At 44.7% G+C, this 25,797-nt stretch overlaps 2 protein-coding genes across 9 annotated transcripts in view; one reads left to right on the top strand and one right to left on the bottom strand.

Moving 5' to 3' along the window:
* The window catches only part of HSPA14 (heat shock protein family A (Hsp70) member 14), a 691,631-nt gene that overhangs the window by 304,810 nt on the left and 361,024 nt on the right, over positions 1 to 25,797 (bottom strand). The window lies entirely within an intron of this gene.
* FAM107B (family with sequence similarity 107 member B) overlaps positions 1 to 25,797 on the top strand; it is a 253,351-nt gene that overhangs the window by 211,775 nt on the left and 15,779 nt on the right. The window contains exon 1 of one of the 8 annotated variants that reach the window (XM_050803274.1): positions 25,111 to 25,218. The exons of the other annotated variants lie outside the window; for them this stretch is intronic. Coding sequence (XP_050659231.1) covers positions 25,197 to 25,218 — 22 coding nt within the window. The 5' untranslated portion in view covers positions 25,111 to 25,196. Of the gene's footprint in view, positions 1 to 25,110; positions 25,219 to 25,797 lie in introns of those variants that run through there. 8 annotated transcript variants of the gene reach the window in all.

Below are 25,797 nucleotides of genomic sequence, written 5' to 3'. Positions count from 1 at the left end.
GGTGGTCTCCAGCTCCACACACTTAGCAAGCTCCCTGCTCAACTCCCCACCCGACCCCAGTTTTCCAGTCCTTCCTGCGTTCACCAGAGGCACAGTCAGGATCACTTTACACTGAGTTCAGAAATGGAGAAGATATACAGTTTTTAAAAAAAAAATCAAGATCAGGTGAGCAGTAGCCAGATGACTTCTCCACACAACTCTCTTTCTGGACGCTTCTGGAAATTGCCATCCAATTTTGATCATTCTTTTGGCTGTGTAATAATTCAAACGGTGCTTTGTGAATAAGTTACCTTTTAAAAGTTATGCATTTTAGCATCTCTAGGAAGGTCAAGGAATTATTTTCCTTTTTAATTAGGTGACTTGTTTACCCTGTGTCTTCTGAAAGCTAGAGGGAGCAAATTGGAGCTTTTGAAAGAGTCTGTGTGTGTGGGCCGGGCGCAGTGGCTCAAGCCTGTAATCCCAGCACTTTGGGAGGCCGAGACGGGCGGATCACGAGGTCAGGAGATCAAGACCATCCTGGCTAACACGGTGAAACCCCGTCTCTACTAAAAAGTACAAAAAACAAGCCGGGCGAGGTGGCGGGCGCCTGTAGTCCCAGCTACTCAGGAGGCTGAGGCAGGAAAATGGCGGGAACCCAGGAGGCGGAGCTTGCAGTGAGCTGAGATCTGGCCACTGCACCCCAGCCTGGGCGACAGAGCGAGACTCCGTCTCAAAAAAAAAAAAAAAAAAGAGTCTGTGTGTGCGCATGCACGTATGTGTGTGAGTGTGTGCGTGTGCAGGTATGTGTGTGAGTGTGTGTGCATGTATGTGTGTGAGTGTGCCCGCATGTGTGTATGTGTGTGAGTGTATGCACACACACACATTGGTAGGGGAGGCAGGTGATTATGGGCTGTGTCATGAATGCCTAAGCCTAGTGGTGCATTTAATGGGATGGTCCAGGGAAGCAAGAGGAAACTGAGGAACAGAGAGGGCAAGCTTGGGGAATTAGGAGGGAATTACCTGGACTCACAGAGAGGGGCTCAAAAGACGAATTCAGTCTTTTTCTAAAAACATTTTAAAAAGTGGTTTGCCTGACTCCAAATCAGGAAGAGACAGCTTTACCTCATCTCTCCTGCCTCCTGCCCTGTGGGCTCCATTAGCAAGGGATGAACTATCGTAAGAGCTGGCACTCTGGCATCGGGTGGACCTGGCTGGGACCTGGCTGGGTCCTGGCTAGGCCCCTCCAGTGGCATCACTGTGGGCAGGCTGCTAATCCCCCTGGACCTCAGCTACTCCTCCATCAATAAGGATAATAATACCTCCTTCGTAGAACTGTTGTGAAGGTTGAGATGAAGTATGAGTGTTTAAAACAGTGCCTGGAATACAGTAAGCACTTCGAATGTTAACCAGTAGTAGCAGTCGTATTTTTGTGGATTACCTGGGAACCAAACCATCATTGTTGATATTCCTATTACCAGTTTTAAACAGTTAAATAACAGAGAATCCCATTTTAATCAAGAGATTACAGTAGAGCACAGACCCAACCTGGTTGGGTACTTAGTAGGGAGAAATAGGGGCTAGAAATTAATAATTGTGCCCAATACCAGTGAGCGGCTGTTTTCACACCGTGACCAGTTTAGTACAAACACAAATGTTTATAGACTGCGTCTTTTCTCCACGCACAATTGATTGAGGTATTTCATCACTTTAACAGATGATAGTTGAACATTTAGTGTTCCTAGCCCTGAAGATCCAGTGAGGTACAAACCAGAAATGGCCCTGGCCCCCAGGTAGCTAAATATCTAGAGGGGAGAAGATCAAAAACACACATGGGGCTGGCAATAAATTAAACAATTACAGATGGTGAGAGCTGGGAAACAAACTTAGGACAGAGATTGACCACGGAGGGACCCGTGTTGGATTGGTGATCCGGGAAGATGATGTTGAAATACAGACGGAGAAGGTGAGGAAGAGCCAGGGGTCGGGAGAAGTGTGGGAAGGGGGCTGGCTTGGGAGGGGCATGTGCTCCGGGTGGGGACATTGTGTGCACCAAGACATGCAGCCCAGGAAGGGTTTGGTGCGTTCCAGGAATGAAGGCAGGCCTGTGTGGCTGAGGCGCAGGGAGCAAGGTGGTGGAGAGACTGGCAGGAGGCATGAGAAACAGGCCCAGGTCAGATCAGGTTGGGGGTGAGGGCCGCTGCCAGGGCATTGGAGAAGCTATTGAGAGGCCCTGACAATCCCATGGGGAGAAAAGTCCATTCTTAGTGCGCATTTCCTGCTTTGAACCTTTTCTATTCAATAACGAAAACTTGGATACTATATTTATTTTAGCCACAAAACTATCTAGGTATCTTTGAGAAGTGGAACTTGCTGAGGTGGCCTTCTAAATCTTTGCCTGCTGTTCCATTGCAGGATGCGTTGTGAAGCCAGGTGTGGCCTGTGGCCCAGGTGGGCCAGGGAGATCTCGAGTGAGGGGCAGTAGCGCGGGGCACACAGTAGGTGTCAGTCAAGTCTAAACGTTGTGCACGGCTTTGTTTTGTCCAGAGCTGAGCTCTCGTTAGGTCGGGGCTGTCAAATGTGAATATTTTGGCCTGGGCTGCTATCTGGCATGCTGAGTGCTGACTGGTGTATTTCCTTTTTCAACCAGAGAATCCTGGTCAAGCCCTGAACAGTCCAGAAACTCTGAGATCAGCATTTCCAGATCTTCTATGCATTTGGGAGGAGTCACCATCGATGACTTTATCAATTGTAAATTTCCGATATCAAATTACTGGCCTTCCCATCAGTCAGTTCTGATGACAGGAAGGACGAGGGCTCTGGAAAGTCGCTTTAAGCTAATCATTGTTAGTCAAATAGTGCTGTTTTTGTATATTGAGTATTGAGAAGGGAATGTGCTTGGTCGGTGTTCTCTGTGCCTAGTCACCTGCAAGTCCTGAGGGCCCCAGGCAGCAGTGCACAAACTTTAATGTGGATTCCTATGGATCAGAGGTGTCCTGGGGCTCACCTTGTTATTCGGCATTGCACTTGCAGCCAGGTAAAATCAGATTTCTCCTGTTTCCCCTTTTGGGGGTGGGGTGTGTGGATTTGAAAGGCCTGTCACATGTGGCCTGATTGCACTGCCCTGTGTGTGTGTGTGTGTGTGTGTGTGAGAAAGATGTCTGCAAGTTTGGCATTGGCCTGTCCTGATTAGTGAGGACCTCTGATGGCCTAGGCCGGGGCTCAGGTGAGGATACTTTGATGCTGAGGGGGCGACTTGCTTTCTGAAGGCACCGAGCCTCCTGGGTGGCAGAGCAAGGATTGGGCCTGGCGTTTCTGACGTTTAGATAGACCCGTGTTCTTTGATAAAGCCATGATGTTTAATTGTAGAGAAAATGGTTCAGCAGCAGATGCAGTGAGGAAACAAATAATGCGCAATTTTTCCAAGTCACTGAATCGAATCTTTTTAACTCTGAAGTGAACATTTTAAGATAAAACAAGATTTATTTCTTGCTAATGGGGTGGGAACAACTTATTTAAAAAAATAAGAGTGAGCAAAATAAAACTAGATTAAAGACAGAAGTAAAATGTTTAGAATACTTTATTTTATAATTAGGCATTAAATTACATCAGTGGAAGTATGATTCCAAGTTCATAATGTCATCACTACTTAATTAAAATAATAGATGTATTTGTAAGTCTGCTTTTGTTAGATAATATTATTTAATCCAGTAGTCAGTTTTATAATCAATGTTTTTTCCTTGAGGTAAAAAAAATCATATGTCTTCAAATTATTAAACAACTTTATAATAACAATGTCCTGTTTCCCAAACATTTATAAATTCAGCTTATATCATTTAGGCTTATAGGTGCTTTTCTCCAAGTCAAGATTATGACTTTGGTTATAAATCCCTCTGGTTTGAGAAAGTAGTGATTTCTTAATACTTGGAAGATAGTTTTTATAATAATTAGTTGTATATTTATAATGTAAAACAAAGAGCTCAACTGCTTATGACTAATCTGAGCAGACAGTGTTGTGTACTGTTGCTATGACAACTAACAATTTTGGTCTGACATTTACAGGTAACTTGTTAGACCATAGGAGCTTGCATACTCACAGTTGTTACATACTTGCTTTAAAAAATGCCTGATTCAGTCATCAGGTGATTGGCATATTTTTCATCTACTTGGTTAAATGGGCTTTTGGTTGATATACTTCGGTTAGCTTCATTGACCGCCCATCACTGCTTCTGCTGACCCACTTTTTTGGTAGAGGATTGAAGGGGATAGCATTTGTCATCCACCGCACACAGGAAAGAAAGGGACAGTGTAACCCTGTTTTGAAAAGTTCTGTTGAAACTTATTAGCTGGTTGGTACTGGTACTTCCTGTTTCCAAAACCAATGTTTATGCAATGCCACCCTCCATTGTGAGACTGTTTATTGCCTTAAGCAGAACTCCTGGCATGTTTGAGACCCTGCCCCTCTCGTTTGTGCCAGATCCCCAAGTCACAACTGGTCCAATCCATTTCACACCAGCCGTACCAGCCTTCATCCCTCTTCTGCCTCCCTTCTGTTGGGTGGCAAAGACCTTGTTGGGTCAATAAGTTTAATCTAATGGCTGTCCCAGCACATTCCTCCTGCCCAGCCTGAGTCCCGGCCCTTGTGGCTCTCTGAATGTCATTGTCTTGGCTTTGAATTGCCTGCACCTTTGCCCTGCCTAAGCAATGCTAGCACCCACCTCCGTTCCTTTGGTAAACATACTCATGATAGGTGTCATGTTTCTCATGCCTGCAGTGCTGTGAACTCGGTCCTACTGCCATAAGGTGGGTTGGAAAGTATTCGTGGGGGAGGTGTGTTTGTGGGGTAAGGCAGTGGGAGGGTAGAGGAAAAGGAGATAAAGTAAAAGCCCATTTCTAACTCTCTGAGGCCAGCTTACCTGAGATACCTGTGATAAGGTGAGTCCGTATCTACCATACATTAGTTATATATGTCATACGTGTGGCAGTGAGCCTCTTAGGGTGGGCCAGAGGCGTCAATCCGTGCAGCAAGCCTGGGAGGTGAAGACAAGGAAAAACAGGCTCAGAAAGCTACCTGAACCCCCTCAACGACTTTAAAATGAGTCAGCCCGTGTTTGAAGCCTGCCCCTCCCATTATTAATTGTTATTAATTGTATGAATTTGGGCAAGTTTCTTAGCCTCTCTGGCCCTCAGAACCTGCCTCAGAGCGTTGTAAAAATTCACTGAGATAATGGCAGTTAGGACTGCCCAGCTCAAAGCTAATATTAGTTGAGTAATTATTTTCATTGTTTTTGCTGCTGAACTAAGGCCAGCTGATACGTGGCAGAGCTGGACTGAGTTTCTCAGACTCTAAAGCTTGGGCTCCTTCTACAAGTCATGCTATTACAGTTGTATCATCTCTTTTGGTCGGGATGAAAAGTACCTCAGTTCTTAGTGTCTCCCCTACTGTTTTTGCCAAGTTTCCTGTGTGGTGAGGTTAAATGGCCCTTGACTGTTTGGTTCCTGGTACCAGGGACCAGAGAACTTCCTTCTTCCCATTGTTAATTTGAGCTAAGGGTGTGGAATTTTGTTCAGCTTCTTAGAAAATTATATAGATAGAATGATTGCTTTGGCATTAAGAAACTTGTTAACTGACTTTCACTTTTTTTTTTTTTTTTAAAGGAAAATGCAGTTGAAGCTAATTTTATTTTATTTGTGGATAGAGAAACTGTTGGAACTGCTTTACAAAGTATTTTATTAAGTGCGGGGCAATTTACTGTCTTGGTCATCTTTATTCCTCAGCTTTCATCATGATATAGGGGAAAAACTTACCTAACTGAACAGATACAATTATTGAAGTCATCTTTAATTTCTATTCCCTCCCTCATTCGCACACAGGTAAAAAGATTTGAGATTATTTTTTAACAATTGGAGAAGGGTAGTTTAAAGATTAGGTGGAAGAGAAGATGATGTCTTACTATCAGTAATATTAACCCAAATAAAACTGTTTAAATATTTCCCATTTGGAAGGGATCATGACAGGTGGTATAGCGCAGCTCATCCAATGTACATTTCTGTTGGACGTTTTCATGTGCTTTCACTAGTCCTAAGAGAGCTGCCAAATTATTGTGACAAGTTTAAGTAAGTGAATTAGGGCAGGATTTTCCAAGCTGCTAGGCAGTCCGTTAGTGGGTCATAAAATTAGTTTAGTGGGTCACAACAAGCATTACAACAAAGTGAAATAATGACTTTTTTTTTCTTTTTTTTTTTAAATAGAGTCTTACTCTGTCACCCAGGCTAGAGTACAGTGGTGAGATTTTGACTCACTGCAACCCCTCCATCTCCCGGGTTCAAGCTTTTCTTGGGCCTCAGCCTCCTGAGTAGCTGGGATTATGAGTGTGTGCCTGGCTAATTTTTGTATTTTTAGTAGAAATGGGGTTTCACTATGTTGCCCAGGCTGGTCTCAAGCTCCTGGCCTCAAGTGATCCACCCGCCTTGGCCTCCCAAAGTGCTGGAATTACAGGCATGAGCTACCACACCTGGCCAAAATAATGAACTTATCAGAGTATACAGCATGTTGTAAAGGCTGTGTATTTCTCCTGGAAACCTTGACTTCATTTTTTTTCATTGTTGGATGTGTGTGGTTATTGGGTCACTGTATATAAATAAATTGGGTTACAGACAGAAAAATTTGAAAGCCTCTGATGTGAGATATTTTAGAAAGTTGATCAGAGTTCTTTAGAGCAAGTCTAATTGCGCAGAGAAGGAAAGTGCTTATAACTGAGTCTTTCTTAGCTGTATTTCCATCAGCATTGAGTGGATTCACCGTGACCCTTTTTAGGGTTTAGGACTTTGGTCATCACAGTGGCAGTGTTTTGCATCGTCCTCCTTCCTTCTGTGGTTCCACTAAGATCTTCCCAAGCATCATTTCTAGGTGGGAGAGTCACACGTAGCCAAGCCAGTTATCACAGGCAATTATACGGAGTAGATGTGACCACACAGACTGTCCTTTTCAAATTAAAAATGTTTTGTTTCTCTAAGGCTGTCATTTTTCTTTTCTCTACACTAAATGAAATAGTTTGTGATCCTTTACAATAGAACTACAGTGTATGTCACAGAAGGTAGGTCTCCAAGGGGCTAAATGTGTGGCAAAAGTAGACAGCACAGTCCAACCACTGTAGGGTTGAAATATGAAAAACTAGTGTCACAGGCCACCAAGAAGACTCTGAAGCCTTTTTGGGGGAGAATTTGATAAAGCCAGAAAGGTACAAATAGGGACTGTTGAGACTGGCCTTTCAGTGGATTAAACTATAGAAGGAAAAAAGAGATTCCTTGACATTGGTGATAATATGTTGTTATCAGGTATAACAATTTATAGTAATGGTAATACAGAGATTTTTTTTTCCAGTGGAATATAAGGTTTATGTCTTCAATTCTAAAGATTCATAGATGAAATGAGGAAAATAGTGTCCTTCCTAATTAACATGTCCCATGTACCATTGTGTTTAGGTACTTTCTACTATAAACTGAATTTTAAAATCTTGGATAAAGTATACTCACAAATACTTGAAATCTTACCCAGTTTGACATTTGTAAGATTTTCGGCCAGGTGAGGTGGCACACGCCTGTAATCCCAGCACTTTGGGGGGCCAAGGCGGGCAGATCACCTGAGGTCAGGAGTTTAAGATCAGCCTGGCCAAAATGGTGAAACCGCATCTCTACTAAAAATACAAAAATTAGCTGGGCATGGTGGGCGCCTGTAGTCCCAGCTACTCAGGAGGCTGAGGCAGGAGAATCGCTTAAACTTGGGAGGCGAAGGTTGCAGTGAGCCGAACTCCATCTCAAAAAACAACAACAAACAAACAAACAAAACACTATAAACCAAAATGTAGAGAATTACTTTTAGATTTTGTTTTTTCAACTCTGAGTTGCCTCCGAAAACTTTTAAAAGAATTGTCTCATTTTTCATGGCCTTTGTGCTACATTTTAAGCACTCAATCTGTTTAAGGAGGTAACACTATTCTACTGTAATTAAACTGTTCAGATTAATTTTTTTTTTTTTTTTTTTGAGACGGAGTCTTGCTCTGTCCCCCAGGCTGGAGTGCAGTGGCGCGATCTCGGCTCACTGCAAGCTCCGCCTCCTGGGTTTACGCCATTCTCCTGCCTCAGCCTTCCGAGTAGCTGGGACTACAGGCGCCCGCCACCTCGCCCGGCTAGTTTTTTTGTGTGTGTGTGTTTTTAGTAGAGACGGGGTTTCACCGTGTTAGCCAGGATGGTCTCGATCTCCTGACCTTGTGATCCGCCCGCCTCGGCCTCCCAAAGTGCTGGGATTACAGGCTTGAGCCACCGCGCCCGGCCCAGATTAATTTTTTTTTAAGGCATAAAGGAAGTGGTTAGCTATGATGATCTGTAGTTTCTTGTTAGATGATTATTTTACAATTGTTCCTCTAGAAGTGATGAATGATTTCCTTTATAACCAGCTGTCAGTAAAAAAGTTTTCATTATGAGTATGTTGACGTATCCTTTGTCCTTGTCCTTTTCATTTAGTTAAAGTAACCAGTAGCTCCTATTTCTGTGAACTTAAAAAAGGTACTGTTAAAAAAGTTCTGACCTTTGTGATAAGAGCTGTGAGTGAAGTCAAAGCTGATGGGATGCTGGGTTCTTGGGTAATAAATCCTGTTACAACAAAAGAAAAAGCATGACAACTTGGGTAACTTTAGGGAAAGGAGCAGAGTTCTCCATTTCATGTGGACTTCGTATCAGGTGGAGCATTTGCTTGAGGGTTACTGTACCACTCTATTCTGTTCTTCCCCTGAGTCATTACTGCTGTTATAGGATTTAAATCCCTTGATGATGTGTTGAGACTTTGGGCAAACATTACTTGACCATGGAGTTATTAGGTAGTAACAGACTTGATTGCAATGCAATGAATTGCCAGAGTGAGTAACTTGATGGAGGATGTATTGGTTCTTGGGGCAAAAGTCCTTATACCGACAGCCAAGGACTAGAGCTGTAGACTCAGTGGTAGGTGGTGGTTGTTCTCACAGACTTGTGTAGTGGGAGAAGGAGTGACTATTAAGGCTTTGTTTTGAGAGAGACAGAGAGAGAATTGACTTGAGGCTGGAAACTACAAAGTAGACATGAGATTACTGCAGTAGTCTTTTTTTTTTTTTTTTTTTTTTTTTTTTTTTTTTTTTTTTTTTTTTTTTTTTTTTTTTGAGACGGAGTCTCACGCTGTTGCCCAGGCTGGAGTGCAGTGGCGCGATCTCGGCTCACTGCAAGCTCCGCCTCCCGGGTTCCCGCCATTCTCCTGCCTCAGCCTCCTGAGTAGCTGGGACTACAGGCGCCTGCCACCGCGCCCGGCTAATTTTTTTTGTATTTTTAGTAGAGACGGGGTTTCACTGTGGTCTCGATCTCCTGACCTTGTGATCCGCCCGCCTCGGCCTCCCAAAGTGCTGGGATTACAGGCTTGAGCCACCGCGCCCGGCCTGCAGTAGTCTTAAATGATCCTTAAAAGCATCCTGTTGGAGTCAGGGTGAATTGGATCACTTCACTTCTATAGGATCTGGATTATGACTGATGTCTCTGTTCCTCATCACTAAAATGAAGTGGTATTTCTCCAAGGCCTCTTTTAACTCTAGAATTACATGAATTTTTGAAATGTTGAATATTTTCTAAAACAGCCTCCTTTCCATTCCCATAAGAAAAAAGTTGTTATGCAGTGATACCCGATGTCTGGGTATTTACCAGTGAGCTCTTTGCTTTTAGGCTTTCATCGTTCTGTGTTCTTTGTTTGCCAAGTAGGATGCTCACTTGCAGGATGCAGTCGTTTTCCCATTCTACTTTTAAGTTTTCCTGTGTCTGTTACTGTCCGTACAGATAGTGAAAGGCTTCAGCTCAGTCCTGTGGGGAGATCACTTCGAGTTTCTGGATTTGGGTGTGCTGTGATGGAGTGACTGAGATCACTGTTGGTGGTGAGTGAACGGTCTCATGGAGCTGGGGTTGCCTTGCTTTTGTTTACTCATGACTCTGCAAGGCAGCCTGTGGGAAAATGGCAAGGCCTGGCTTCTTAGAACCACAGGCCTCCAGAGGGAGTTGAATTAATGTGCAGAGTTGAATCAGGAAAGTTCAGGGGCAGTGTAGTTTACTCCCTTATTCCAGTGCCCACACTCACTACAAATGTGTTTACATTAAACTTTTGCCAAATCCCCCTTAGTTTAAAAGGGAGGCTTTACATAAATGGAAAAGCTGAGGCTAAAAGGTCTAAACTTCTCTCATCTTTGTTGCTTATTGCAGCTTTCATTATAGATGCTGCGAGTACTTAGCAGTCCTAAGAAACTCCCATTACTCTTGTTTCCCTTTTAGCTTAGAGCTGGGATCCAGAGTAGTTAACTAAGCGGCCCGGCGAGCCCCTTGTCAGGAGGATGGCCTGCCGCTGAAGGCGGTTGAATTTCGTATGTGTCTTAGTCTCTTTAGGCTGCCATAACAGATGCCATAGACTGGGTGGCTTAAACAATAGATGTTTATTTCCTCACACTTGTGGAGGCTAGAAGTCCCAGAGCAAGGTGCCAGCAGATTGGGTTCCTGGCTTGCAGACAGCCATCTTCTCATCGTGCCCTCACATGGCATTGGGGCTGGAGAGTACAGGGAGAGAGACTGAGAAAGAAGGAGCTCTGGTCTCTTTTCCTCTTCTTATAAGGACACTGATCCCGTCATGTGGACTGCAGCCTCATGATCTCATCTAAACCTAATTACCTTCCAAAGGTCTCACCTCCAAATACTGTCACTTTGGGGGTTAGGGCTTCAACATAGGAACTTAGGGGGGAACTCAGCATTCAGTTGGTAACTCTGTGTGTGTGTGTGCGTGCGCGTGTGTGTGCATGTGTACATGTAGAGCAGGCTTGATTGTCCACCTGACAGCCATTGCCATCCCCTCTTCCGTGCTCAATGCCAATTTGCGTTTTCCTGGCACCCTTTGTGGCTGGAGTGGTCATGTGACACTGTTCTGGCCAATGAGGGGATGGAGGAAGGCCCCCAGGGGCTTCTGGGAGCGCCTTACCTTCCAGCTGGAGAGAGCCCTCCTCAGGGGCTGTCCCTGCCTTCCCTTATTCCCATGTGTGCCTGGGGCAGCTGAGGCAGGGCTAGGAGAAGAGCCCAGGTCCCTCCTGCCACCTGCAAGTGCTGAAGCAGCCCTGGGCCAACTCCAACATTCTCGTGTGAGCTGCAGAGGAGCCCCGCGCTTCCAGCTACTTGCAGCTAGGTGTTGTTACCTGCGTCCCACGCATCCTTATGGAACTGTCTACGAGGGCACACGTGCCTCCCCTGGAACTGGCAGGAGGTGCTCTCGGAGAGCATCTGGTCCCTCAGGCCTCCCTGTGCCTCCCCCTGGACCCCCAGGGTGTCCGTGTTCAGAGTTGTTGACCCTTGGGTGGGTCTGTTGCGTCTGCTGTCTTCTCCTCCAGGCTGGGAGCTCCTGGACCACGTCTTGCTCCCCTCTCGATCCTCAGGCCCACCCTGTGCTCCCCCGTAGGAGACATAGCAACCGGTTAAGCCAACCAGGTTCAGTCAACCAGAGAGCGCTCTGGGTCCTGGGCTTGCTGACAGCTGTTGCTTTACTCCTTTCTTGCTTTTGGTGTCTTCCCTAAGAAACCTGCCTATTGGTTGTTCACAGAAAGCCCACGAGGTGGCCTGAAGAGAGGGAAGTAAGAAAACAGACTTGAATTAAAAGGACCTGGGCCATGGAAATAGCTGTTCTCTAGGGTTTGGTTAGAGACAGACAATCCTCCAAAGACCCAGACAGATGTGTCCCGGTCCTCATGCTCAGTGTTCATTGCAGAAGCAGAAATCAAATAAGAGCCAACTTAAATTCTTTCAATTATGGAACATTTTAAGCCTACAGAAAAAACACATCATTGTTACCGTTGTTTCTGGCATTAAGGTCTCTTTTTTCTTTTTAAGAGTGAAAAATGAAGTTTTCCAGACAAACACTTCACTAATTCAGTATTTCAAAAGTGAAATACAGGCTGAACATCCCAAATCTGATATCTGAAATGCTCCAAAATTCAAAAGTTTTTGAGCACCAACATGCTCAAAGGAAATGCTCACTGGAGCATTTCAGAGTGTAGATACTCAGAAATATTCCAAACACTCGCAAATGTTCTAAAATCGGAAAAGCTTTGAAATCTGAAACACTTGTGGTGTTTCGGATAAGGGATGCTCAACCTGTAGTAAGTGAGTGGTTGGAAGTTAGAACATACTCTTCCATAGAAACAAACCTATTTGACCCACAGTTTGGCCAATATATGGAGATTTGAGATGAAAAAGTTATAAAATGATAGGATGACTGGCTGTCATTTTACCAGTAAGGAAACAAACCCAGAGAGTGAAGTCAGGATTTAGGTTTGTGGACCTTTTATTTAAGGTTCTTTCTACTCTGCCATACGTTACTAGTTACTTCAGACAGTGTCTAATTTCATCAGCCAAAAACCACCGGGAACACAACGTGTAGTTATACAGAAGTTGGCTTCATTTAGTTGCTTCTGCTGGGGCCGGTGTACCCAGAAGAACCCTGGGATTATTTTGGAAAGGCAGACTTGGGTTTGTGGTTGGACTGGGTGGTTTGAAGGTGGAATTAGGGAAATAGGGCCAGATCTGGGTTGGATGTGGCCAGGAGGTAGGAACAATTCAGTGATTGGGTATCCCAACAATTTTTATCTAGGAGGTAGGAGATTAAAGTAGAGTTATAGTGGCCATGCAGTAAAGGATTTGCAGTCATACATGTTGGTGAGAAGAGGGGGCATCTGGTTTATTTTTGGTAGCGTGGGCCCATCTGTGTCATTTTTTGAGCCTTCATTATGTTCTGATGGGAATATTGGGGTCGAGTTGTCAATTAGACTGGTCTTTACTTTGGTGGTTGGTAGGGTTGAATTTAATTTGTTCACCAACTTACTTAATTTCATTTGGAATGCTGATGCTTGAGGAATAGTAGGTTTTAATAGGAGCAAGATGCAGTGGGAAGTAGAGACTCAGAGGATGTCTAAATAACTGTGTCTGAGCAGTCACTGGTTTTTAAACATTGTAGCTGCTCGGTGGTAATACTGCAAATTTAAAAAAAGGCAGTAGTTTTCTCCTAGCTTGAGAAGCTTTAAAAATCATCATGATGACTTTGTACTTCTTAAAACTTGATCAGCTATAGAAGCAGATAAAACTGTCGAGCTGTTATTAAAGTGTACTTATAGTTGAAACATATTTTACAGTCTTCAAAGATGCCATCCAGCTACTGATCCAGAGGTAGCGTTAATGGTGGTGTTACTCACAGTGCCACAACACCCATAATTCAGTAGAAAATGTGAGCAATCCATTTAGAAAATTTGCAAAGCAGTCAGAAGTGAGAGGCAGTGTTGGGTAGTGAAGAGTGGACCGGACTCCGATCTTGGTCCTAGTCCGAGCTTTGCCACTGTGTGGTCCAGAATGTCTTTGCCACTCTCTTAACTTAGTCATTTCATCTCTGGGCCTCAGTTTCCTCATCTGTCCTAATGAGGAAGTTGAACACATGGTCTCTGTGTTCCTTCTACAGTTTCTATCATTAAGTCTGTTTGAAGATAGTCTCTTCTTTTGAAAGTATTAGTTTGTGGCCGGGCGCGGTGGCTCACACCTGTAATCCCAGCACTTTGGGAGGCCGAGATGGGCAGATCATGAGGTCAGGAGATCGAGACCATCCTGGCTAACACGGTGAAACCCCGTCTTCATTAAAAATACAAAAAAAAATTAGCCGGCCGTGGTGGCGGGCACCTGTAGTCTCAGCCACTTGGGAGGCTGAGGCGGGAGAATGGCGTAAACATGGGAGGCGGAGCTTGCAGTGAGCCGAAATCGTGCCACTGCACTCCAGCCTGGGCGACAGAGCAAGACTCCGTCTCAAAAAAAAAAGAAAGTATTAGTTTGTTTGGCCAGTTGGGCCAGGTCATAAATATTATGGAATTATTTTTCAGCTTTTGAAGACAGGAATGTTTGAGGGCTTTGAAAGCTAGCCCAGCAGGAAGCTTTTCGTGGTCTGTGTAGTTTCCTTCCTCTCATGAATGATTAGGCCGAAATCAACCATCTTCTCAGTCCATCCTGTTTGTAGTTTCCTGAGATGAATGACCAGGGTGTTTTCTCCTCAGAAAATAACATAGGGGAAAAGTTCCCGGGGAGGCCTCTTTCTGCAGGAACTTGCAGTTTAGGAATTAAGTGTGATAACTTTATTTCACCAATTTTAATGTTGTGACTGTAAAATAACATAATGTAAATAAGGATTCTGTTACATGCAAGTTTTGAAATCATGCAAACACCAAAAAAGGAAAAGAAGTCAATGAAAACTTGTATAATTTCAAAGATGGTGGCCAGATGGTTTGGAAGCTGTGCATGGGATTGCCGCATGGCTGCTCCACTCCAGCAGGCAACAAGTGCCTCGTGTGTTTAGTCAGTATCATGCTGCATGCCGTCACTGATGGCATTCAAGTTTTTGCTTATGTGTGCTGATATTTAACGTGCACTTAGATCTAAATATTTTTTTTTAGCCTTCAAAGATGTCAGCCAGATATTCATCAAGAGGTATATTAATGGGGATGTTAGTGATAGTGCCCAAGACACCCCCAACCCCCAGATCAATAGCTTTGTAACAGAAGCACTAAACTGCTATGAAGATGATCAGACAACAGTGGGATGCATCCTTCCATTAATTTAGCAGAAAGAGCACAGAGCACACGTCCAAATAGGAGAGTTAATATAGAGAGGCGCTGTAGCAAAGCGCCTCAGAGCATGGACTCTGGAGCTGGCTGCGTGATGCTGCCACTTGATAAGCTTTGTAGATTTAGGCAAGTCACCTGGCCTCGCTGGGCCTTAGTTTTCCTGTCTGTACAATGGAATAAATTTAATGTCTACCGCAAAGGTTATATGACACTTAGCAAACATGATGAAAACACAGGTTGCTGGGCCCACCCCCCAGAGACCCTGATTCACTGCATCTCAGGTATTTGCATTTAACTAATTCCATGGTGGTGCCGATGCCTCGGACCCTGGGATGACACTTTGAGGATCACCGTGCTGTGCATTTGTACACACAGACACACACGTAGGCATTTATTTTCCAAAGTAAAGGGCATACTGTTGGGAACCTGATGTTTTTCTCCTATTTAGTGCCTTGTGAATATTTTCCCTTTCATTATTGATTCTAATAAGGAATTATTTTAAGCTGCATTGTATTCCATTATTAGATATTTAAATGGCTTCCATTTTTTCCACTATCATAGACCATGCCGGAATAAATATCATTCTGTGTACACTTGTCTACATCTCTGTTGATCTCTTTACTTCCACTAAAAGTGGAAGTAACCACGTTCAAGGCTGTTTCATGGTAAGGCCTTTTGCTACACATTGCCAACAAACTCTTCAGAAAGAGAGTAGCAGAAATTTATTTTCTTACAAGTGGTCTATGAGAGTAGATGCTGATTTTCTAAATGTAAAGGAATAAGAAAAACTTCATCATTAACTTTTTTCATGTATATTTGGGCTTTGGTGGGAGTAGGCAAGAAGAATATCCGTGGATTTATACAGTAAGCAAAGGTATGTCAGGAAAAACTAGGGAGGAAAAATAGGGCTGAACTGTGGCTTGATTCCAGGAGAGTTTCTGGGATTCAGACTTGAATTAATTGAATGATGCTGTAATGTATAGGTGTTGGTATAGGTGATTTTACGCAAAGAAGAATAAACATTGGCTCACTTTTGTTTATCATATATGGTATGGGTGACTATTGCTGCTAGTTCAAGGGTCTTGATTTTGAAAAAATGTGTTTCTTGACTGTGGGAGCCCCAGGATACAGACTTGTGGTTAAATAACATCTGCTCCACTCTGCCTTCCCGTGTGGGCTTCTGTAATCCTGGGCCAAGCAGTTGAGTCTCTCCTTGGGGGACTTGGAGTGAGGGTGGGTGCAGCTTGGGTAATTCAACATGCGTACCTAAAAACTTACTCAAAGTAGGCTTCATGTAAAGAAGTCATTGGTTCTTGGGAACAGGGGTGAGTGAATGGAGGCCAAGGTGTGGCCCTCCACAGGTCAGTCAGGCCCTCAGGGTGGGACAAGAGCTGTAGGGCTCTTGGTTATAAGCCTGTGTGGTGGAGACCAGCAGATAAGCCAAACTCTTCTCTATTATCAGAACATTTCACTAATAAGGGATCTCAGGGGTCATCTGGCACAGCCTTCTCTTTTTGCAGATAAGGAAGCTAAATAATTTATTATTTCAGTTAAGCTTCACCATATGAGAGTTCTTTGTTTTTTTGTTTGTTTGTTTGTTTGTTTGTTTTAAGTTTTTAGGATCAGATAGTGAACCTCAGAACAGAATTGGTTGCTTTTTTTTTCCTGAAAGAGCTGAACTTTAGACAATTGTGGCTGCATGGCAGATGGGCAAAGCAGGAAGGACGCAGTGCAGCTGAGAGCGAGGGTGGCCTGTGGTGTCTCATTTGGCCTGGGGAATGGACTAATTTCAGCTCCTCCTGCACCGCTCTGAGTCACAGGTCCTACACCACCGCACCTCTCTCCTAAGCTCAGGACTGCATGCTCCTTCCTGAGTGGTCTCCAAAGCTCAAGTCTGCATGCTTCTTCCTGAGTGGTCTCCAAAGCTCAGGTCTGCATGCTCCTTCCTGAGTGGTCTCCAAAGGCTTCAGAGTGGCCTTGGATGACGAGCTGCTCTCTTCTGTGCCGGTCATGGTTTTTAGAATTTTCATACTGGTTTTCTTCTTGCAATTCAAAAAAAGTGTTTTTTTAATTTTCCTTTTAGTAAAGAAACACGTATGATGGTTATTTCTTTTAAAAAGCAACAGCTCCCCTGAACACCAAACTGTGCCTTTTACCACTGGGTGACACTGTTAGACCACAGAACATGCTTCAGTGGTAAAATCAAGAGTCCTTGAATTTCAGATTTCATCAAGCTACTTTACATAGGAGAGAGAAACTCCAAATCACTTAATAGTCATCTATCAAATGTTATGTGATAAGTGTAATTTATCAATTTTAAGGCCAATGAGTTTAAGGCAATCACTTATTAAAGAAACCATTAATTGGCAGGATTTCGATTGCTTAGAAGTTTTTGCAGATTGATGTGCTGCATGTTAATGAACTACTAATTATTTCATGGGAATATTTATGCAAGCCAAAGTACTAATATATCTATTTCCCACCAGACAAAAGTCTTACGTTCTCTTTCTTTGGCAAAAGACTCACTATTCATACACAGCAGTTAGTGTTACGGACTTTTAGTGAGGATTTTTTTTTTGAGCCATCTTATTCAAGAGGAAGCATGTCTGCTGGTTAGAGAAATGGGTATTGGTTCTCTGTACTGGTATGTGTTAAGAAGATTGTATGTCTTACTAGTTCTGAGCTCTTTTGAGATCAAATGAAGACACAGAATTTGTTTAAAGCATCGGTTGACCTTCCCTACTCTGTTTTTGGGTCCTTTTGGAAATCCGACGTCTGCCTTTCTAAATGTAAAGTGAGCATTATCTGGTCAATTTTGGCTGCCCACCATGTGACTGAAATGTATGCGAGGTTAAGAAATGAGTGCGAGTCGGGCCTTCCCTTTATGGGCTTAACGTGAGAAAGAAGACAACTTCAAATTTAATTTTAATAGAAGCAGACTTCAGTATCCTAGGAGAGGTATTAATGGAGTCCTGCAGGAAAGTAAAGGGAAAACACTGAGGGGGAGCCAGGGAAGACTTGGTGGGGTAAGTTCCTACATGTGGATACTCTAAGGTACCCATGTTATCCCGTTCACTCAATACTTTTTTTTTTGTTTTTTTGAGATGAAGTCTCGCTGCATTGCCCAGGCTGGAGTGCAGTGGCGTGATCTTGGCTCACTGCCGCCTCTGCCTCCTGGGTTCAAGCGATTCTTGTGCCTCAGCCTCCTAAGTAGCTGGAATTACAGGTATGCGCCACCGTGCCTGGCTCATTTGTGTGTGTGTGTGTGTGTGTGTGTGTATATATATATATAATTTTAAAGTAGAGACGGGGTTTCCCCATGTTGGCCAGGCTGTTCTCAAACTCCTGACCTTACATGATCCGCCTGCTTCAGCCTCTCAAAGTGCTAGGATTACAGGCATAAGCCACCGTGCCCGGCCCATTCAGTAAATTTTAATAAGGTACACACAGTATGACATACAGCCCAGGGCTGGGGAAGGCAATATAGGGGGTAAGACCAGAGGTTTGCAGACCTCTGGAGGTCAGCCAGAGGCACAACAAGTTGGCAGCTCCAGCTTTCTCCTAACTCTTGTGTCTGCTAGTCACTGTGAGGCCACTGCTACTTTGTGTGGCCTATGTACAAGCCGTCGTGCCAGGGCAGAGGGGAGAGGATGGAAGTCACTCAGAGGTCTTTTCCCTTCTGCAGAGATTCACTTCTGTGTCCTTCAAGGGGAGACAATGTGGAAACACGTGGGAAATTAGCTCACTGGGTGGGGAAGTGCCTGTGGCAAGGGGCGTCCAGGGCAGTTCTTCCACAGCAGTTCAGACAGGAGGAGATGTCTCCAAAGGAGAGGCCCCAGGAAGACTGGGGGAGGCAGGCTGTGAGCTGGTCTTTGCAAGGTGCCTGGAGTTTGACTGGCCAGTGGGGGCGGATTTCTGCCCAGGAGGAAATAGGGAGCAGGGGTGGAGATGGGAACGTGCGTGGGCTTGGTGTGTACTGGCTGCCTGGAGTTGGTGCCAGAGAGTTAAGAACCACACATTTGAAAAGGTAATTGAGGACTCCGCTATCGAGAAGGGGGCCACAGAAGGCCAAGCAGTTTAGCGCCCTCTCTTGAGGTGACCACTGATGCTTAGCTCGGTGGCCCTGATCTGATGAAATGAGTTAGCTCATTGGATTTGACTGAGGATGCAGCTGGATTGGGGGAAAGGCAGCCGGGGGGATGGAGGCCGTGGAGAAACCAAGTGCATCATTCCTAGGATGAGGGATGAGCGGCTGGTGATAGGGGATGATTTTCAGATGCGTTTATGGAAGGGAACTGATGATCGATTCTGTACTTAGGGTTGAAACCTGTGAGACAGAACCTTTTGGAGAAATAAGGAAGTTAAGGGAAGACTGCGAGGGGTTGTTTCTCAGCTGAAGAATGATGTGTGTGCTGTCGTCTCTGTTGCTTTTGAGAAACAATAGCTCCAACTCAAATTTGCCTGGGATGACTTCCGCTGCAGTGTAGGCCCTCTGGGGTGGGGTCGGCTCTGTCCTTTGAGTGTCGTTCCCAGCACCTGGGCAGTGTCTGGCACCCGGGAGGCCTTCAGTAAATGGTGAGTAAGGTGGAGCTCGACTCGATGTCTGTTGATTCTGAGGTGAACATTCCAGTGCGAAGTTGGTATTTCAGAGCCAGAGCTCGGGAAGACAGGAACGATCTTCACACACACTTCAGAAACAGCTCATGGAGCAGAAGGGGTAAAGGTGTGTGGGGTCTCCAGAGGCATGACCGAGAGAAGAGGACAGGGCTGTGGCCACCTGCCTGGGCTGCTGGTGGCGTTAAAGGGAGGGAAGAGGAAGTGTGGGCAGAAAGGTGGGAGAGGACAGGGGGAGGGTGGCCCATGGGCTGCCTTTGCATCAGCAAGGAGATGGACACCGGCCCCAGACCCAGGAGATGCCCAGGAGAGTGTCACCAAAGAAGGGAGCCCTGGATGACCTGAGGAAAGTCCCCCGGGTATGGACTGTCATGTGGATAGTAACATGCTGTTGCTGTGAATATTTGAAGAATGACACTTGTTTTCTGTTATTGACCACTGATCACAGCCCTTGGGGGCAGACCTTGAGGGCCAGAGGCACAGGCACTTCTTACCGGAAATAACACCTGACAGGCCAAGTGACACTGCCAGCGCCTGGGGAGCAGTTGGTCTGGGGAACGTTAGCCAAGGCCCTTCTCAGGGGGAAATTTCTCTAGAATAGTTCTCAGGCCCAGCCATTGTCCTGGGAATAAGCCCAAATGCACCTGTTTGGTTGATAAACATTCTGTGCTTTGGGGCCTCAGATGGGACTGACTAGGCTGGGGCACCCCGAGCTGCAGAGCAGAGCAGGCTCCGACTGTGTGTCACCTCCATACGGTGAAGATGGCAGACATCTGGTCACCCTTCTCGTTTCTCCCATAGATGTGCTGCTGTTGGCTGAGCCCAGGGGACATTCCTCCCTCCCACCACGTACTACTCACAGGACGAGGGTAGCTCTGCAGTCTACCAGGGAATTCTGGAATCTGCACAGGAGGGGAGGAAGTGAGGCTGTGGGCTTTGTGTCTTATCTGCAGTCCTAGGACTTTCAACTGAGTGAAAAAAGTCACCAAGGATCAGCCTCTTGCCGAGACAAGGGGCTGTTATAGTTGGCTGTGGGCCCTTGAAGGATTTTATTCACCCTTTAAACCATTTTTACCTCCTCCCCTGAGCTAGGAATTGAATGACTTTTTATTTTCTATTAGTTTTCTTCTATCTAGAGACTTCTTGTTCTCACACCCTAGAGTATTTTTGTTTTTGTTTTCATTTTCTCTCTATATTTTGTCTTCAGTCTTTTCTAAGTTTGTTTGAATATCCAATTTCCTGGCAAAACTAGATTATGCAAGAGCTGCTTTATTTTTTTTAACTTTGGCTTTGATCATAATGTATTTGGACAATATAGAAAATGCCTCTTTTTAGCCAAGATTGAGACTTCGGGGAGGTGTAAGGCTGAAGAAATTTAGTTGCAGGAGTAATTTGCTAGTTTCCATGGAAAGCAACCCAAACTGTCATTGGTTGACCATCAGCCTCACTTTCTTCTGACAGATAGCAGCTGGGTCTTGGGTTACCCAACTTTGGCACAAGCCTCTGTGAGATCCTGCTCCAGTCATTACCTTTCTTCCACAACACTTTCTCCCTCCCTGTTCCCTCTCTGTCATCCCTTCCTGTCCACACTGGAAAAATGAACAGAGGCCAAGACTGGGTTCATCATTATTCTTTGTCTAAACTAGTGTACTTGCGGTATATGGTCATTCACTTTCATGTTGATGGAACTTTAACAGAGAGTTGGAGTATTGAATTAGTTTGTTGGGACTGTTTGCCCACTTCGTTGAGCTTCTGTCATGTGGGCAAGTACTATGGATGGTAGATGTTTTCCATGAGTTTTTGAGAATGCTGAGATCAACTCTGCACGTGCAAGTGTATTAGCTCTGATTTCCAGTTGAGGAAATCAAGACTCAAGTTAAATAATTTTATAAAATCACATAATTGATGAGTGACCTAACAAGGGATTCTCATTCAAGATGGGTGGTCTTCAAGCCTGATGCTTTTTTCCGTTATGCTGTATAACTTCCCATGGGTTGTGCACGGTTTAAGATGGATGAAATGACAGAACTGTCATAATGCAGCAGCTACCAAGTGATTTCTGATAGTAATTTTAATAGCTGTTGAACATGTACTCTTACACATGCAGAGGGGGGCGTGCACCAAAAAAGTGTACTGATTGAGGGCGAATTTTCAGAGGGAACACACCTGTGTCACCAGAATCTGTATAATCCAGAAACAATCTTTTCCAGACCCTGGAAGCCCCATTTGTACTGCCGTCTGTTCACTCCCAAAATAACCGTTATCCTGACACCTAACATCAAAGGTTGGTTTTGCCTGGTTTTGAACATTATGTACGTGGACGCATGCAGTATATACTCTTCTGCATCTGGCTTTGTTTGCTCAACATTGTATTTGTGAGATTCAACTGTGCTTTGCTTGCAGAATTGTTGGTTCATTCTCATTGCTGGGTAGAATTCCACTTTATCAGCACACCGCTGTTTACTTACCCATCCTACTATTAGTGGACATTTGAGTTGCCTCCAGTTTGGGACTATTATGAATGGCACTGCCATAAACATTCTTATAAAAAACATTTATATTAATATGTTTGAATGAAATTTATCTTTCCTGCCTCCCGTCTAACTTTAATGTCATCCATTGCAAGATGTTTTCTGTTTGGGATTGTAAAGCTGTGATATTAGAAAGCTTCCAGCGTCCTGTTGAGAGACAGGAAATCATTCTGTTAAACTCAAACCTGATTCCTCCATCGTCATCCCAGCCCATGGAGTGCCTAAGAGCTTGCTTTTGGAATTACACAGACTCAAGGTCAAATCTGGGTAGCCTTGGGCAGCAAGTGACAGCGTTATTGTTACTAATTTATTCTTACTCGTTGCCAGTGACAGCACTCATAGCAGGTGACATCTGTTGAAGTCTTACTGTGTTGTAGACATTGTGTTTGGTGCATTTCTTTCTTTCTTTCTTTTTTTTTTTGAGGCAAAGTCTCGCTCTGTCTCCAGGCTGGAGTGCAGTGATGCAATCTCAGTCCACTACAACCTCCACCTCCTAGGTTCAAGTGATTCTCCTGCCTTAGCCTCCCAAGTAGCTGGTATTACAGGAACGCACCACCACACCCAACTAATTTTTGTATTTTTAGTAGAGGGTTTCACCGTGTTGGCCAGGATAGTCTCCATCTCTGGACCTCATGATCCGCCCGCCTCAGCCTCCCAAAGTGCTGGGATTACAGGTGTGAGCCACCACGGCCCGGTGGGTGCATTTCTTATTTACTCTTCATAGCAACCCTGTGAGATCTATCAGTCCTTTTTCATTGTTGCTGTTGTTGAACCGGCGAAGGCCCTTACCCAAGATCACACTTAGAGCAAGTGAGGAAGCTGGAATGCAGATGCAGGGAGCCCCAATCTAACCCATGCTCTTGAAACTGTCAGCCTCATTTGGAGACTAGGGAGTCATGACCCCGACCTCGTGGGCCGTATGAGGACCAAGTGACGGGGGAAGCTTACATATACCCCCAGGTGACATGGACACCAGCTCCAGGATGGATTCCTTTCACCACATCTCTCAGAATGGCCAACTGCTTTTGGGGTGTGCTTTGACTACAGTGCAGGAGGGCAGAGCGGGCATGGCTGCCCCACTCTGGCTGTCCTAAGGAAAGCGGACCTGCCATTCCGGCTCTGGACACCTCATTAGTTGAGGAGCCGTCGCCATCTACTGGTCGTTCCCACCTCACTTGGGCCAGCTTCTGGTTGCTGTAGGCAGATGTCTGTCGGATATTTCTTGCCTTCCGTAGTACTCTACTCACTCCCTCCTCCTCTGCCATTTTCTAAATATAAAATATGTGCCTTATTTGTAAAAATACATTTTCGGGGGATGAAAAAACTGATGAGAAAATGAATGTGATACTTTCCCAAGAGCCTCACGGTTTGGCATTTGTACAACAGCATATTGGCAGCAAATTTGTTGAGCTCGTCATTATTTTAAATGACCGTCCTGGGAAGCCACAGGGGACTGTCCTACAGCTGTAGTGGGCCTTGACAGAGATGAAACAATAACATTTCTGCACTTACACATAAGACTCTGGTGGGACGTCGTTTCTAAGCCTTGGTGCACCAGGTTGGTGGCCACAGAAATCCCCTGGGCACTTGTCTGTTGCCTTTGATTTCCAGGTGATGCCACTGTCTCTTGGTCTAAGATGGAAATTTTTAGGTTTGCCTTAGGGCCAGGCAAGTCAGGAGTTTGTGATGAAACCAACTGCACTTTGGTAAAAATTCTTACTACTGGAACTCAGACTCCTGCCTGTCTGGGAACTGTGGGTGCTGAGAGGGAGGCTTTGGATCCGAGCCGTGTCTTTCCGTTTTCAGGCTGACCTGGTCTGGAGTTTGCCGCCTCCACCTTACGTAACTTGGGTTTCTCAGGGTATTGCCAGAGGGTTGCCAGAATCTTAGAGACAGCTTAGGAAACAGATTCTCCAAAAATACCTTGGAATTACTTTCAACTTTCCAGAAGTTATGACAGTTCAAAAGTTTGTTTCGTTTTGGTTGGTAGTAGACACCTGTAAACTGTACACATTACCATGTGCCAAGAGATTGTTTCAGAAAGGATTCAAGTGTTAGTGCTTCTAGATAGAATTAGGTCTTAAATATTTAGGTAACCATGAAAGTTAGCATAATCTCTAAGTTCTGATTTTTAAATCTTATAGGATTAGGTTTTGAATTTATTGTATCTGTTTGATGTAGAAATATGCAGATATGGAGCCAGAGCAGTCTGCTGGGGCAAGCCAGCTACGGTCAGCGTTCGTTTTATCAGCCCAGTTGTGAAAGCTTTCCGAGGGAATGGTAATTCACCTCTGGAAAGCAGTCAGCAGAAGTACCCGGGATAGCCAGAGAGCTGGGCCCAGAGTGAACTTTGGAAAGGGAAAAACATGAAAAGCAAGGGCTCAAAATCCATCTGTAAGCATGGGATTTCCCAATTCTCTGGGATAGTAGAGTCAAATAATGACTTCCATGTGTTGCTTAGTGGAAATTAAAGGTAGAATTCTGATCAGGCAGCATTTTTCAGTGCATAGTGTATCTTCTGAAATACAATTCTCTTTTATTATTCATTAGCTTAAAAATCTGTTGAGTCCCCTCCGTTCAGAACAGCACGAGAAGCCCTTGTCATCAGGGCTGCCTGTTTCTTGCCCTACTCTGAATGACTGGAGCCATTCAGAACTTCATGCAGCACCTTGGCAGTGTGATAGATAGACCTTTTTAGACTTTGCAGAAGCTTCTTATGTTAGTGGCATGAATGGGTTCAAGAACCATTGAATGTTATCAGTGAGAAAGTCTGCGGGTCATTCAACTGAAGTAACATTTTTGAAGAAATCGAAGCCCAGAGAAGTAGAGTTTCCTATACAGAGATTTCCAGGCCTCTAAATAAAGTATGAAATGTTGCTCGTCACATAGTTGGGCTTATAATAGCTTCTGTTGAGTTCTCATGTTTGTGCCAGGGATTAGAGAGAGCCCTTGCATACACATTTTACTCAATTTTTACAACATTCGTTTTACACATAGAACTGGGGGTCAGGGAAGTTAAACTTTGTCCAGGATCTCAAACCAGTTTTATTTCTCCTTCACTGAGCTGGTCCTGGTTTTCCTTAATTGACTTGATACATTTTTAAAAAAATGACTTTGAGTAAGTTACTTGACCAGTGAAGTGACTGTGACAAGATTATCTTTGTGTTTATTTCTAGAAACGATGTTTCATGTCAATAATATTTGCCTGCAAAGTACTTGTACCTCTAGACATTTCTACCACATCTTTACTCTCAGGCTCCTGGATTCTTGATGCCCAGTGAGGAAATGTACCTGGCCGCTCAGCCCCACTTTCTGCACTGTACCTTGTGGTGGTAGAATCCAGATGGCTCGGGGCACCCTCTGTCGTTAGCCCATGCCTTTGTTACTTCATTTAGGTAATACTTATTGAACAAGTCCAAGGGGTCAAAGGAATAGGAACATAAACCAGACATGTTCTTTGCAGTGAAGAGAGGATAAGATTTATATCCACGTTGCTGTAATACAAAGGTGGTGGTCGACGAATACTAGGAAAAGAGAACAAAGAACATCCCATGGAATTTGGGAAGGTGTCCGGGCAGATGTGGCGTTTGTTTAGATCTGCCGGATGTGTGGGTTTGGCTCTGTGGAGGTCTGGGGCTGCAGTGGGAAAAGGCTCAACATGCCTTTGGAGGGAGCAGTGCTGCTGTGAGCAGGCTGGTGGAGGAAGGCGGGGTGCAAGGATGTGCAGAGCAAGAATATTGGTTTCAGCTTGATTGGGAGATAGGATTTGTGAGATGCAAGAGTTCCCTTATACCAGAGTTGTACTTTCCCGCGTTGGTAGCAGTGAGCAAGACGGCTGGCAGAAGGAAGAGAGCTTTGAAGAAGGTCATTGTGATGGTTATTGCCATGTGCTAGTCACAGGTCCAGGATGGGGTGTCACTGAGAAGCAGCTGGAACCCAGATCCCACATGGTTCTCCCAGCACCACTGCCCTGA

The sequence above is a fragment of the Macaca thibetana genome, chromosome 9, assembly GCF_024542745.1.
Source record: "Macaca thibetana thibetana isolate TM-01 chromosome 9, ASM2454274v1, whole genome shotgun sequence".
Taxonomy (NCBI): Eukaryota; Metazoa; Chordata; class Mammalia; order Primates; family Cercopithecidae; genus Macaca; species Macaca thibetana.
The sequence above is the reverse complement of the archived record's forward strand: the minus strand, read 5'-3'. Positions and strand labels throughout refer to the sequence as shown.